This window comes from Sus scrofa, chromosome 1 (assembly GCF_054392235.1).
Source record: "Sus scrofa isolate SSC_HxYL_T2T_F1_AM1 chromosome 1, Sscrofa_HxYL_maternal_Yorkshire_Landrace_v2.0, whole genome shotgun sequence".
Taxonomy (NCBI): domain Eukaryota; kingdom Metazoa; phylum Chordata; class Mammalia; order Artiodactyla; family Suidae; genus Sus; species Sus scrofa.
The window spans coordinates 227,751,346-227,767,771 of record NC_139383.1 but is presented as its reverse complement, the minus strand read 5'-3'; the positions used below and the strand labels follow the sequence as shown (position 1 = coordinate 227,767,771).

At 36.1% G+C, this 16,426-nt stretch overlaps 1 protein-coding gene across 8 annotated transcripts in view; it reads left to right on the top strand.

Annotated features, from left to right (window-relative positions):
* The window catches only part of JAK2 (Janus kinase 2), a 152,492-nt gene that overhangs the window by 75,616 nt on the left and 60,450 nt on the right, over positions 1–16,426 (top strand). For 7 of the 8 annotated variants that reach the window (XM_085009853.1, XM_021082802.2, XM_021082809.2 and 4 more), the window contains 2 exon segments: positions 7,926–8,043; positions 12,344–12,489. Coding sequence is in view for 5 of the 8 variants with exons in the window: in XM_021082802.2 (XP_020938461.1) it covers positions 7,926–8,043; positions 12,344–12,489 (264 nt within the window). In the remaining 3 variants the exon portion in view is untranslated. 8 annotated transcript variants of the gene reach the window in all.

Here is a 16,426-nt window from a genome sequence, read left to right as displayed (position 1 = left end):
AAGGGAAAATAGAAAGTACTTTGATATGACTGAAAACAAAAACACACCATATCAAAACTCATGGTATGTAGCTAATGCTTGAAGGGAATTCATAGCCATAAACGCATATATTAAAAAAGAAAAAAAATTTCTCAGATCAATAACATTCTATTTTATAGAGCAGGAAAAGAAGAGTAAATTAAACTCAAAGCACACTGAGAGAAGAGAATAATAAAGATCAGAGTAGATATAAATAGAATGGAGAATAGAAAAACAGAAGCAAAAATCAAGAAACCAAAAGTTTGTTCTTTGAAAAGATCAAGAATATCAGTAATCCTTTAGCTAAACTACCAAGATAAAAAAAAAAAAGAGGAGCTTAAATTGTTAAAATGAGTAGTAAAAGAGGTAACATTCCCATGTCCTTATAGAAATAAAAAGTGTTATAAAGAACAACTCTATACCAACAAATTATATAATCAAGATAAAATGGACAAATGCTTAGGAAGACACCAACTATAGAATAAGAAGAAATAGAATGTGTGAATACACCTATAGCAAGTAAAGAAATGGAATGGAATTAGTAATTTAAAAAATTTTCCATAAAGGAAAGCTCTGGCCCAAGTGGCTTTACTGGAAATTCTGTTAAACTTGTAAGTAAGTATTGATTCCAGTTATTCATAAAAAGTGAAAAGGAGGAAACACTTCTCAACTCAGTCTATGACTTCAGTATTAGTCTGATCCGTCTAAAAGAAAAGAAAGCCATGGACCAATATCTCTTATAAACATGGTTGTAAAAGTCCTCAACAAAATACTAGCAAACCAAATCTAACAGTGTATAAAAAAGATTAAGTATCATGACCAGGTGGGATTTATCTCAGGAAATGCAAGGTTGCTTTCACATCCTCAAAATATATCAGTATAATATACCATATTAGTAAAGGACCAAAACCATATGATCATCTTTGTCGACACGGAAAAATATTTGACAAAATCTAGCATCCTATCATGATCAAATTATTCAGCATGATAGGCTCAGTCTGATAAAAGTGTCTCTGAAAAACCCAGAGCTAACCTTATACTTGATAGTGAAATGAATGCTTTGTTCCAATGATCATGAATAAGACAAGTATATCTGCTCTTACTACTTCTATTTAACAGTATACCATAGATTCTAGCCAGGGAAATTAGGCAAGGGTAAGAAATAAAAGGCACCTAAAAACTAATCACAAGTGATATGATCTAGTATATAAAAAAATCCTAAGGAATTAATAAACTACTAGAACTAATCAATGAGCTCAGCCTGCTTGCAGTTTAGAAATACAAACACAGTTGCATTTCTATATGCTAACAATTGCAATACAAATGTGAAATTAAGGAAACAGTTCCATATACAATAGCATAAAGAGATACTTAGGTATAACCCTAACAAAAGAAGTGTAAAACTTCCTTACTGAGAAATATAAAATATTCAAAGAAATTAAAGAAACACTTGAATAAATGAAAAGATAGCTCATGTGTATGTTGGAAGATTTACTATTAAGATGGCAGTATTCCCATAATATGTATGTTCTGTGCAATCTCTACTGAAACTCTAGCTATTTTTGTTGTAGAAATTGGTAAGTTAATTATGAAATTCATATAAAAATCAAAGGGACTAGGAATAGCTAAAACAATCTTGAAAAAGAACAAAGAAGATGCATGCTTCCTAATTTTAAAACTTAGTCCACAACCGTAGTAATGAAGACTGTGGTGGTGGTGTACGGTTAGATATAGAGATTCATGGAATAAAATTGAGAGTCCGAGAACAACCTCTAGTGTTAGGGTAACAGATTTTTGACAAGGGTGCCGAGACAATTCATGATGAAAAGAACAGTCGTTTCAACAAATTGTGCTGGAAAACCTGGATATCCACATGTAAAGTAATGAAGTTAGATCACTAACTCACACCAGTTACAAAAAACAACTTAAAATGAGTCAGAAACCTAATCTAAGAGCTAAAACTATAAAACCCTTAGGAGAAAACATAGGAATAAATTTTTGTGTACTTAGATTAGGCAATAATTTTTTAAATATGGTACCAGAGCACAAGCAACAAAAGAAAAATAGATTATTTGAAATTCTTCAAAGTATTTGTTCTGCATTAAAAGATACTGACAGTCTCCAAATAAGACATACATATGCCCAAAAAACATGAAAAGATGTTCAGTGTCACTAATTATTGGAGAAATGCAAATCAAAACTAGTATGAGGTACCACCTTACACTGGCCGGAATGGCCATCATCAAAAAATCTACAGACAAATGCTGGAGAGGGTGTGGAGAAAAGGGAACCCTATTACACTGTTGGTAGGAATGTAAATTGCTATCACTGTGGAATACCATATGGAGATTCCTCAGAAAACTAAAAACAGAATTACCATTTGATCCAGCAATCTCACTCTTGGGCATCTATCCAGAGAAAACCATGACTTGAAAAGATACAAGTACTCCAATGTTCATTGCAGCACTATATACAGTAGCCAAGTCATGGAAACAACCTAAATGTCCATCAACAGAGGAGTGGATAAAAAAAATGTGGTACATATACACAGTGGAATATTACTCATCCATTAAAAGGAAAGAAATAGTGGCATTTGCAGCAACATGGATGGACCTAGAAATTATCGTGCTAAGTGAAGTTAGTCAGACAGGGAGACACCAATATCATATGCTATCACTCACATGTGGAATGTTAAAAAAAGAATACAGTGAACTTCTTTGCAGAACAGATACTGACTCACAGACTTTGAAAACCAAAGGAAACAGGTTGAGGGGTGGGGTAGATGGGCTGGGGGTTTGGGATGGAAATGCTATATAATTGGGTTGTGATGATCATTGTACAACTATAAATTAATAAAATTCATTGAGTTAAAAAAAGATACAAAAATGTGAAAAGACAACCCAAGGAATGGAAGAAAATGTTTGCAAATAATATATCTGACAAAGGTCTTATATCCAGAATATATAAAGAACTTTTACAGCTCAACAATACAGTGACAAGTAACCCAATTAAAATAAGGGCAAAGTATTTGAATAGCTATTTCTCTAAACAAAATATCCAAATGATCAGTAAGCATGTGAAAATACACTCAACATCATTATTCATTAGAAAAATGTAAGTCAAGATGGGATTAAGATGGTGGAATAGAAGGACTGGAGCTCAACTTCTCTCCTAAAAACAACAAAATTCACAACTAAAGGCTGAACAATCTTCAAGCAAATGGACCGGAAACTTTCAAAAAGACATCCTTCCCCTGAAGACAGAGGAGGCTACATCAAGAGGTGACTTTCAGAAGACATTCTGGGCACCACATAGAGGGTCACTGCAGCTGGAGGCTAACAGACTTTGTCCAACACTAGACCATGTCTTCAGAAACAAAACCAGATTGGTCACGGCAACTGAAAATGTCACATACTCAGTAATACAGATCAGCAGCTACAGAAGAACTAAGAGCTAAAATTCTAGACATCCACAGCAGCGAGGAGGCGAGGTCGCCACTGTTCTCATGGAACACACACCCCTCAGGCAAAAATACTTGTCCCAAATGGAACCAAGTCATCCTAGGCTAGTCTTGCTCTCCCTTCCCTTATTTTCCATATCACATTACAAAGCAAACAGAACATCAGTGCATCTCTCCAGGAGGGAAATTTATTTCACTCTAAGAAAACATGAATAACCACAGTTATCTAACCTAACCTACAGCATTTCTTTCTTTGGAGACAGAACCATATGCCTCTCTAATGAGCAGACAGGTCTGTGAACTCATTTACAGAGAATGTAGTAATTTCTGAAAAAGAAATGATTACGTCTTTTTGAAAAAAAGGATTCAAATGACTGAATCTGTCTCATTCATAGAATGTGCCTGACTGTGACCCAGGTAGGGGCACATCATGATTTTTTTGGACTCTGGGGCACTTTGGCCCCTTCCTTCATAAAAAAAGGTATTAAAAATTGTATTTTATGCCTGCATTGGTATAGAGAAAGTCTAACCCTGGCTGAGTTTGTTATTATATATTCATTATTATTCTATTCATTTTTTGGAAATAATTAAAATTAAAACATTTTCATGGACCACTAAATTACGATGGACCTCAGGCATGGTAACGGTAAGTCAACTCTGGACCATAGACTTGATTTTTTAAGCAACTCAACATTCTAGCCACACATTAGGTGAAAGAACTTCTGTGACATTCTTGCCAGCAATGAAGGTCTGTGGTAAGAAAACCGTTGTTCTACCAATTAACAAAATACCAATGAACTCTGCACTCCAACACAAGCAATGACATCTTTATTCCCTTAAAATACCATCCTTCTTTGTAATAACTTTGAGTACTTGAAGAAGAATAACACAGTGTATCAAATAGGCATCATTCCAATAAAGTATGATTATTTTGCTAGTGCAAGGCAACAAACCCTAACCTTTTTGTACTATGTTTTAATTTTATTTTTACTTTACTGTTTGGTTAAAAAAAAAGAAAGACCTGGTATAAAACTGTAAGTAAAAATGAGTAAAATGATGCTATGTTTAGCAGGACTGAGTTTCTTCACATAGTTCTCCCAGTCTGGTAAGCATTGACTATGTAATTGAGCAATGTCAGTTCAACATTTCAAGTCTTGACAATTAGCTTGTCATGTAGTCAGACTGTGATAAATTAAAGGACTTAGGAAAAGAGAATAAAATAATGGCTTAGATCTGAAGAAAAAAAAGAAAATGTAAGTCAAAACCACAATGAGATATTTTACTCACAAGAATAGCAAGCATAAAAAAGATGGACAATAACAGATGTTATTAATATGTCAAGTTAAACACTTATTAAGTAGAGCACAGGGTGCCAGGTGGTGAGCCACAGTTCAACAAAAGATCATAGGAAAAAATGAAGTAGAAAAGTTTACTACTCACAGGTTTCAGAGGAAGTACCTAGGATGCCTCAGGGAGTCACATGGGGAGGTCAGGGCACAGTGAAGACAGAGAGGCAGGACTTGGAGCACTTGCCTTTATTTGGGTTCATGGATAGAATGCTTTGGGGTTTGTGCACTAAGGCCGATTGGTCAATTCAAACGAAAGAGCTGGATTTAGGTAAGCCACATGGGGGTCTTATAGAAGGGATGCATAGGGCTAGGCAGTGGGAGGCAGGCAGGATTTGATCACAAGGGCTGTTGGGGAAGTTGTATCAGAAACTTAAAGTTTGCTTGTGACTCTGCAAGCTGCTATCTAGGGCATGCACTTGCTTGAGGGGGCTAATGTCAGTTTCAGGTCACTAAGCCTGTTGGCCAAGCAAAATAGATACCATGTCAGCAGTTCCATGGAGTAACTTTGGTAAACTCTCCACCCAAGTATTGGCAAGGATGTGATATAGTGGGACACTCATATATTGTTGTTAAAAATGTAAAATAGGAGTTCCCGTCATGGCACAGCGGAAACGAATCCCACTAGGAACCATGAGGTTTCAGGTTTGATCCCTAGCCTTGCTCAGTGGGTTAAGGATCCGGCATTGCCCTGAGCTGTGGTATAGGTTGCAGATGCGGCTTGGATCTGGCATTGCTGTGGCTCTAGTGTAGGCCAGTGGCAACAGCTCTGATTAGACCCCTAGCCTGGGAACCTCCATATGCTGTAAGTGCAGCCCTAAGAAGACAAAAGACAAAAGACAAAAAAAAAAAAAAAGGTAAAATAGTGCAGCTGCTTTGGAAGATAGATTGTCTACTCCTTAAAAAGATAAACTCAGTATTATATGATTCAGCATTGCCACCCTAAGGTATATATGCTAGAGATATGAAAAAATACATCCACAGAAAAAATATGTACATGACTATTCAAGGCACTGTTATTTACATTAGCAAAAAGATGGACATAAACCAAATGACCATGAAATGATGAATGATTAAGCAAAATGATATATCCATACAATGGAAATTTAACTGAGCAGTGAAAAGAAATGAAGTACTGATACATATTATAAATGTGGATGATCCTTGAAAACATACTAAGTGAAAGAAGGTAGAAAAGCCATATATGATATGATTCCACTTATATAAAATGCCAAAAATAGATTTATAGTGATAACTCTGGACTGGGGAGTTGATAAGGGTGATTCAGGTGTGACTGCTAATATGTATGGAGATTCTTTTCTAGGAGATGCAAACGTTTTAAAATTAGGCCGTGGTGATGTTTGTACAATGCTATGAATATACTGAGAACATTGAATTGTATACTTTAAATAGTTGAACTTTATGTGAATTATATATATCAATAAAGCTGTAAATAAAAAGCAATACAGAAATTTTTTTTGTTTCTTTAAAAGACAAGTTTTTAACCTCCACTGCTTAAAGTAAGAATCATTTATTTAATTTTAAAATTTTTTATTTTTTATATTAAAAAATTAAAGCACAGTTATTTAAAATGTTGTGCCATTTTCTGCTGCACAGCAAAATAACCTAGTCATAACATATGTATACATTACTTTCTTACACTATCTTCCATTATGGTCTATTGCAAGAGATTGGACATAGTTCCCTGTGCTTTACAGTAGGACCTCATTGCTTATCCAGTCTAAATGTAATTGGTTGCATCTTCTTTTTTTTTTTTTTTTTTGGTCTGGTTTTTTTTTTTGCCATTTCTTGGGCCACTCCTGCGGCATATGGAGGTTCCCAGGCTAGGGGTCAAATCGGAGCTGTAGCTGCCAGCCTACACCAGAGCCACAGCAATGCAGGATCTGAGCCGCGTCTGTGACCTACACCACAGCTCAGGGCAACGCCGGATCGTTAACCCACTGAGCAAGGGCAGGGATCGAACCTGCAACCTCATGGTTCCTAGTCAGATTCGTTAACCACTGCGCCACGATGGGAACTCCCCGGTTGCATCTTCTAATCCTAAACTCCCAGGCAATTCCATTTCCCCAACCATAACCACAAGTCTGTTCTTATGTCCCTTAGTCTTTCTCTGTTTTGTAGATAGGTTCATATGTGCCATATTTAAGATTCCACATATATGAGTGATGTTGTATGGTATCTTTCTTAAAAATAATTTGTTTTTGTAGCATATTAGCATTTTCAGGTTCCCCTACTGATGTTCTTAGAATTTCATTTTTTTTTTTTTTTGTCTTTTGTCTCTTTAGTGCTGCACTTACAGCATACGGAGGTTCCCAGGCTAGGGGTCTAATTGGAGCTGTTGCTGCTGGCCTATGCCAGAGCCACAGTAATGCCAGATCCCAGCTGCATCTGTGACCTACCTACATCACAGCTAATGGCAAAGCTGGATCCTTAACCCACTGAGCAAGGCCAGGGATCGAACCTGCAACTTCACGGTTCCTGGACGGATTCGTTAACCACTGCACCACGATGGGAACTCCTCCATTTAAATTTTTTTGTTAAGGTTTTATTTCTACATTCTCTGTTTCCTGAGAATGCTTCTGTGTTCTGGGCATCAAAGAAGGCAGAATATGGGTTTTACACTTAATGTTTCTTTTATTTTCTGCCTTTATTAAGATTATGGTTTCCTTTTATCCTCAATTTGTATTTAACACTGTTAATTGTGGGTTTTTTTTTTTTTTTTTTTTTTTTTTTTTTCCTTTTAGTGCCACATCCCCAGCACATGGAGGTTCCCAGGCTAGGGGTCTAATATGAGCTACACCTGCGGGCTACAGCCACAACAATGCCAGATCTGAGCCACATCTGCAACCTACACCACAGCTCATGGCAACACCAGATCCTTAACCCACTGAGTGAGGCCAGGGATTGAACCTGAAACCTCATGGTTCCTAGTCGGATTCATTTCTGCTGTGTCATGACGGGAACTCCATGTTTTCTGATTATGGGATAATACCTTTTAGTATGCTGGAAGTGGTTATATATAACAGTATTTTATTCTGGGACCTTTTGGAGGTTGACTGAGTATGTTAATTGTCTTGTAGATTTTACTTTCCTTACTGGTACTGTAATGGCAGCAACAGAACCTATCGGCATGGAATATCTCGAGGTGCTGAAGCTCCTCTTCTTGATGACTTTGTCATGTCTTACCTTTTTGCTCAGGTATGATTATATTATCTTGTGCATGTGTTAAATGATAGCTTGCTATGTGGTTAATCAGAAAAATATTTGTATATGGGAAAATGGATGTTCTGTCTGCATAGCAGGTGCAAAGAGGTAACAAAATTGAGTCTTATCGCTTATTTTTAATCCTATAGTTTATGAATAGGATCTACTTTATGAAAATGCCTAGAATTTGTCCTTTTGATTTTTTTTTTATTTTAGTGCTTTAGATCATTTTAAGGATTTCACAAAAGTTGTGAATGTGGATGTAAGTGGCTGGAATATAGGAAGGACAGTAAAATTTTTTAAAGAAGTTTTTTTTTTAAAAAATTCTTAAACAACTTCAGACTTAATTAGTGGGTAGTGAAATGTAAAGAAAGTAATTGCATAAAAAGTGAGCTGTAATAGTTTGTGTATCCCCTCATAGGTGGGTAGATGGATGTTGATACTTTGAGATCTGTGTTCCAGCTATTTGTTTATTTTTTTTATTAAAGTCCAGTTATTTGTTTATTAATATTGTTAAAATACTGTGTTATTTTTGAACATTTTATAATGCTTTCTTATTAATTACCTTGATTTAAACAGTAATTGCAGTGTTTCAATTAAATGTTTCATTAAATACCTTTTATTTTTAATTAAATGTTTCATTAAATACCTTTTATTTTTAATGTGCTATAAGACTGAGTAGAAACTAAAGAAAGAAAAATAAATTAGTGCTTTTGGATAAGGAAATGCTTTTTATTTCCCCAAGGTGTCAGATCAAGGAATTCTAAGTCACATTTGCTAATATCATGGGAAATAATCTCACAGATGCTCATAGGTCACATTTCTAAGATGTCTAGTAGGCCTAGTTCAGTTTGAGTAACAAACTGAAAAACATTTCTCTTTTGCAGTATGAGGGCAACCAGTTTTTGTGTGGGGCCGCCTGAAATATGCTTACTAAGGCTTACTATTTTAACCATTTTTAAGTGGACAAATCAGTAGTATTAAGTACATTCATATTGTTTAGCAACTATTACCACCATCCATCTCCAGAACATTTTTCATCTTCCTAAAAGAAACTTTATACTCATTTTAAAAAAAAAAAAAAAGCTCCTCATTTCCCTCTCCTCCTGACCCCTGGCAGTCGCCTTTCTACTTTCTATCTCTCTGAATTTGCTTGTTCCAGATACCTGAAAAAAGAGGAATTTTACAGTATTTACTCTTTTGCAATTGGCTTATTTTTCTTACCATAATGTCTTCAAGATTCATCTAGGTCATAGTGTGTGTCAGAATTTTGTTCCTTTTTAAGGTAAAATTGTGTATACTATGTTTTGTTTATCTGCTCATCTGTTGTTGGATAGTTGGATTCTTCTGGCTCTTGTGAATAATGCTGCAATGAACATGAGTGTACAAATATCTTTCTGAGACCCTTTATTCAGTTCTTATGGATGTATATCCAGAGGTGGGATTACTAGATCATATGGTAATTCTATTTTTAATTTTTTAAGGAACTTCCATACTCTTTTTCATAACAGCTGCACCATTTTGTATTATTACTAGCAGCACACAAGCGTTCTGCCTCCTTACCAACACTCTTACTTTTTTTTTTTTTTGTAATGGCTATTCTGGTAGGTGTGAACTGGTATCTCACTGTGGTTTCGATTTGCATTTCCTTAATAACTAGTGATGTTGAGCACTTTTCATAAGCTATTAGCCATTTGTTTATCAAAATTTAAAATGTTTGGGCATCACAGGACACAATCAATATTGAAAAGGCGACTCAAGGAATGGGAGAAAATACTTGTAAACCCTCTATCTGATTAGGGGTTTATAACTAGAATACAGAGAATATACAGAACTAGACAACCAAAAAACAACCTGATTAAAACATGGGCAAAGGGCTAGAATAGAAATTTTCCCAAAGAAAATATAGTGCAATTTATCTATTTTTTATTTTGTCATCTATGCTTTTATTTATTTATTTTAGGGCTGCGCCTGTGGCATATGGAAGTTACTGGGCTAGGGATGAAATCGGAGCTGCAGCTGCCAGCCTAGACCACAGTCATGCCAGATCCAAGTTGTGTCTGTGACCTACACTTCAGCGCTAGATCCTTTAACCCACTGAGCAAGGCCAGGGATTGAACTTGCATCCTCATGATACTAGACAGGTTCTTAACCGGCTGAGTCACGACAGGAACTCCAATGTTATCTATGCTTTTAATGTCAAATCCAAGAAATCATTGCCAAATCTAAAATCATGAAGATTTCCCCCTTTATTTTCTTATAAGTATTTTATGGTTTTACCTCTTATGTTTAGGTGTTTGATCTGTTGTGGGCTATTTTTATATGGTTTAAGGTAAAGGTCCAACTTCATTGTTTTGCATGTGGATATCCAGTTTTTCCAGCACCATTTTTTGCAGGCTGTCGTTTCTCTATTGAGTGGTCTTGGCACTCTTATCAAAAAGCATTTGGCTACCAACCAACTTTTAAACATCTTCTTTTGTTTCAAAAGTCATTAATAAAAGAGATGGGCTTCTTGGAGTTCCCGTCATGGCGCAGTGGTTAATGAATCCGACTAGGAACCATGAGGTTGAGGGTTCGATCCCTGGCCTTGCTCAGTGGGTCGAGGATCCGGCGTTGCCGTGAGCTGTGGTGTAGGTTGCAGATGCGGCTCGGATCCTGCGTTGCTGTGGCTGTGGCGTAGGCCAATGGCTATGGCTCTGATTAGACCCCGAGCCTGGGAACCTCCATATGCCACAAGAGCAGCCCTAGAAAAGGCAAAAAGAAAAAAAAAAGGAAAAAAAAAAAAAAAAAAGATGGGCTTCTGAGAATAGTGTACTATGAAGTTATGACTTCGTGCTGCTTCGATAGTATTTCATTTATTCTGCAGATCTGGGTTATTTTGGTGGCATGCTAGTTAAGTCCCATTAATAAGGCAATTTTTCCTAACTACTTCACCCTAATATTAATACTTTGACATCTCATACTTTTGATCTAGAAAAATTAGGGTGTTTTCTAATTTTGTCTTCCTGGGAGGGATTTTCTTATCTAGGATGGCAAAACAATTTCACAATAGAATCTTAATTGTATCTAGACACTACCACATGTAATTACCTGTTTCTTAATGTTTCTCCTCTAAATACATGCCCAGAAAATCAATAAGGTAGTAGTTAATTTATTCTCAGATTGTATTGATAGCAGATTAGACTTTATGCATGCTAGAGTAAATAAGGCAAATTTGATCAGTAACATCACCAGAGTATAAGAATATGTTGATATTTTTAAATAACTGAAAAACTAGCTCAGCCATTAAATTGTCTTTAAAGTATGTAAGATAGTATTGTAGAAAAATAGATTTGGAAAAGGTAAGCAAATAAAAGCCAGATGTGAGACGGGCCTTTTAAATTTACTCTCTACTGAAGATTGTGTTTATATCATCAAATATGGCTACTCAAGAAAGAAAGAAACTATTGTCATGTGAGCAGCTTTTAATTAGTTCATATAAATTCAGCAAAAAAGTGGATATTTACTCCATGTTCTTTCTTTGGTTCATTTCTAATTTTGTGACTTTAACTCTTTTCTTATTTTTTCTGGCTGAATGCAGATGAAATTTCATTCAGATATTTTCAGCTATCCAGATGAAAAACTACTTTTCTGCAGTTTTAATTAAATGAAATTTTTATTGATACATACCATGATGTTTAGGAAGGCTAGTTTAAAATACGTGTTTTGGCATTTGGGACTCTCATTTGTAACTTTTATAGGTATTTGGTTGCTTATGTTCTTAGACTGCTCTCAATTTTTTTTATACACTTAATGTCATTTGGGCATGAATTCTACAGAATATCATCATAAACAGAATTAATTATTCTCTGGACCTATATAGTATTTAGAACAAATGCATGCTATTAAAAGTAATCTAGCTAGCCATTAGTTATATGTAGCTCTTTCTTTTTATTTGCCTTTTCAGGGCCACACCCATAGTATATGGAGGTTCCCAGGCTAGGGGTCGAATCAGAGCCGTGGCTGCTGGCCTACACCACAGCCACAGCAACACCAGATCCAAGTCACATCTGAGACCCATATCAACAGCTCATGGCAACACCAGATTCTTAAGCCAGTGAGCAAGGCCAGGGATTGAACCTGCCTGTCTTCATGGATCCTAGTCAGTTTCATTTCTGCTGAACCATGACGGGAACGCCTTGATCTTTTTAAATGCATATCTGGAAATTATGTTATAGGTTAAAATACAATAGTGGATTATAATGTGATGAAAATTATGAGATATTTTCTTATAATTTATTTTTTTTTACTTTAGTGGCGACATGATTTTTTGTATGGATGGGTAAAGATACCTGTGACTCATGAAACTCAGGAAGAATGTCTTGGGATGGCAGTGTTAGATATGATGAGAATAGCCAAAGAAAAGGATCAAACCCCACTGGACATCTATAGTTCTGTCAGGTAATTTTCTTATGCAAATCCATATACATAAATATGAACAGTTGGAGTTTTATATAATTTATTTGTATTTTCTGTGTTTGCTCATACTTTTTTGGTGGTTTTTCTTTTAAATTGAATGAAAGCTTCTTTAAATTCTATAGTACTTTACAATATTCAAAAGTTTCAAACACATGATTTTACATAATTCCATAATAATTTTTTTTCACTTAACCCTTTTTATGCCCCTCAGCACTTCCTTCTCCCCAGTGATTACTACCAGTTTGTTCTCTGTATCCGTGAGTCTGCTTCATTGTTTTTTTTTTTTTTTTTTTTTTTGTCTTTTTGTCTTTTTGTCTTTTTGTTGTTGTTGTGGTTGTTGTTGCTATTTCTTGGGCCGCTCCCGTGGCATATGGAGGTTCCCAGGCTAGGGGTTGAATCGGAGCTGTAGCCACCGGCCTATGCCAGAGCCACAGCAATGCGGGATCCGAGCCGCGTCTGCAACCTACACCACAGCTCACGGCAATGCCGGATCCTTAACCCACTGAGCAAGGGCAGGGACCGAACCCGCAACCTCATGGTTCCTAGTCGGATTCGTTAACCACTGTGCCACGACGGGAACTCCCTGCTTCATTGTTATATTCACTAGTTTGGTGTGGTTTTATATTCCACATATAAGTGATATCATGTAGTATTTGTCTTTCTCTATCTGACTTGTTTCACTTAGCATAATGCCCTCTAAAACCATCCATGTTCCTGCAGATGACGTTATATCCTTATTTTTTATGGCCGAGGAATGCTCCATTGTGTGTGTGTGTGTGTGTGTGTATACTGCATCTTTTTTATCCGTTCATGTGTTGATGGACACTTAGGGTGCAATATCTTGGCAATTGTAAATAATGCTGCTATGAACATTGGGGTCCATGTATCTTTCCAAATTAGTGTTTTGGTTTCTTTCAGATACATACCCAGGAGTGGAATTACTGAGCCATATGGTAGTTCTGTTTTTAGTTTTTTGAGAAACCTCCATACTGTTTTCTACAGTGGCTAAACCAATTTACATTCTCAACAAGAGTGTACAAGGGTTTGCTTTTCTGCACATCCTGGCTGACATTTGTCATTTGTGTTCTTTTTGATGATAGCCAGTCTGACAGGTAGGAGGTGATAGCTCATTGCATTTTTTTTTTTTTTTGGTCTTTTGAGGGCAGCACCCATGGCATATGGAGGTTCCCAAGCTAGGGGTCTAATCAGAGCTGTTGCTGCCGGCCTACGCCAGAGCCACAGCAACGCCAGATCCTAGCCATGTCTGTGACCTACACTACATCTCATGGCAATGCTGGATCGTTAACCCACTGAGCAAGGCCAGGGATTGAACCCGAAACCTCATGGTTCCTAGTCAGATTTGTTTCCAGTGGGAACTCCTCATTGTGGTTTTTATTTGCACTTCCCTGATGACTGATGAAAAGATTTGAGCATCTTTTCATGTCCCTGTTGGCCATCTGCATTTCTTCTCTGGAAAAATGTCTATTCCATTTTTCTGCTCGTTTTTAAATCAGGTTGTTTGTCTTTTAGATGTTGAGTTATATGAGCTATTTGTATATGTCGGATATTAACAACTTATAAGTCATATCATTTGCAAATATTTGCTCTCTTTCAGTAGCTTTGTCTTTTCAGTTTGTCCATGGTTTCCTTAATTGTGCAGAAGCTTTTAAGTTTAATTAGGTCTCATTTGTTCATTTTTGTTTTGATTTCCTTTGCCTTAGGAGACAGATAAAAAAAAATATTGGTACAATTTTATGGCAGAGAGTGCTCCACCTGAGTTTTCCTCTAGGAGTTTTATGGTTTCCAGTCTTATGTTAGATCTTTAATCCATTTTGAGTTTATTTTTGTATATGGTGTTAGAGAATGTTCCAATTTTATTTTTTTTATGTAGCTGTCTAGTTTTCCCAGCACCACTTATAAAAAGAGACTGTCTTTTCTCCATTGTATAGTCTTGGCTTCTTGGTTGTAGATAAATTGACCATAAGTGAATGGGTTTATTTCTGGCCTCTATTCTATTTCTTTGATATGTGTTTGTTTTTGTTATAGTACCATACTGTAATGAAGACTGTAGCTTTGTAGTATAGTCTGAAGTCAGGGAATGTGATTCCTCCAGGTCCATTCTTCTTTCTCAATACTTTTTTGACTGTTTGGGGTCTTTTGTGTTTTCATACAAATTTTTAGATTCTTTGTTCTAGTTCTATGAAAAGTCCCATTGATAATTTGGTAGGCATTGCATTGAATCTGTAGACTTCTTTTGGTAGTATGGTCATTTTAATAATATTAATTCTTCCAATCCAGTAATATGGTATATCTTTCCATCTGTGTGATCTTCAGTTTCTTTCATCATCCATCACCTTTTAGTTTTCAGAGTATACATTTTACCTCCTTAGGTAGGTTTATTTCTAGGTATTTTATTCTTTTTGATTTCATAATAATTAAATGTTGTATGGGTAACTTTTCCTTATGCGCAACACAATTTGTGAGATAAAAGGAATGATTTGTTTTTCATTCTTGTTTTATTGAGATATAATTGACATGCTATAACACTTTAAGGTGTACAGCATAATGATTTGACTTATATATTCATAAAATAATTGCCATATTCAATATGGTCAATATGCATCATCTCATATAAATGCTAAAAAAGAGAAAGAAAAAAATTTTTTCATTGTGATAAGAACTCTTAGAATCTACTTTCTTAAAAGCTTTCATATATGCAGTGTTAAATATAGTCATCATATTATACATTATATTCTGGGTACTAATTTATCTTATAATTAAAAGAAATTATTCAGGGAGTTCCCCTTGTGGGTTAAGAACACAACTAATACCCATGAGGATGTGGGTTTGATCCCTGGCCTTGCCCAGTGGGTTAGGGAGCTGTTGCCACAAGCTATCTGAGCAGACATGGCTTAGATCTGGTATTTCCATGGCTGTGGTATAGGCTGGCAAGTGCAGCTCTGATTCAGCCCTAGCCTGGGAACTTATATATATATATGCTGTAGGTGCAGCCCTGGAAAGAAAAAAATATATACTGAATGAGTCGGAGTACTACAGAAATTATCGTAGTGTTACCGAACTGAGGTTTGGCTGCTTGCTGCTCAAAAGCCAGTACCAGAGAGAAAAGTACTAGTAGGAATGGAATGTTGCTTTATGCAAGAGGCTGGCATTTGGAGAGAAGGCAGATTCATGTCCCAGAACCAACTCTCAAGATTGTGCTTGACCATGGAAGTCTTTAGAGAGAAAAAGCGGAAGTAATCTCAGTTAATCATTGATGTAGGAGGTCAGATTTTTTTGCAATCTCCCACTGTATTCAGGGTTATTGAGTCCTTGCGATCTTTCTTTAGATCCTATCTCCTTCAGAGTCTGTTCATGAGATTACTGAAGGGGAAGCTGAGGAAAATATCTAGTCATCATCTTACTTATTCTTCATTCCTGCTTCTCAGATTAAAGAGAAGAATCAATAGGTTAGGTGAGGCATTTTGTAGTCAAAAGATCTGAAAGTTGTGCTTGAACTGGAGGTTAGTTAATATTTAGTTTTGCTAAAGTGACAGGACAAAAGGGCCCCCCGCCAGAGAGCTGCTTCCTGCAAAGAACCGCTTACAAATCCTCATTGTAAGACATCATTCCGTTTCTGTGGGATTATGGATGAAGGTCTGTCTTCTATAACTTCTTTGTCCTGACATAGAGTACCATATTAATTAGAGTGGAAAATGTTGACATGGGCCTATAGCATCTCTTTGCTGACAATTTTAGTTGCCCACTTATATATATGGGCAGAGAAAGCTACAATTATTTTGATACCTGTAAATTACACATTATTATGAACAGTAGTGTTAATCCCATCTCTTAAGGCCAATTTTTGGAATTGTGCTAGCCATGGATTTAGTATTACTCAAGATGAAGTAGCTTATGTTGT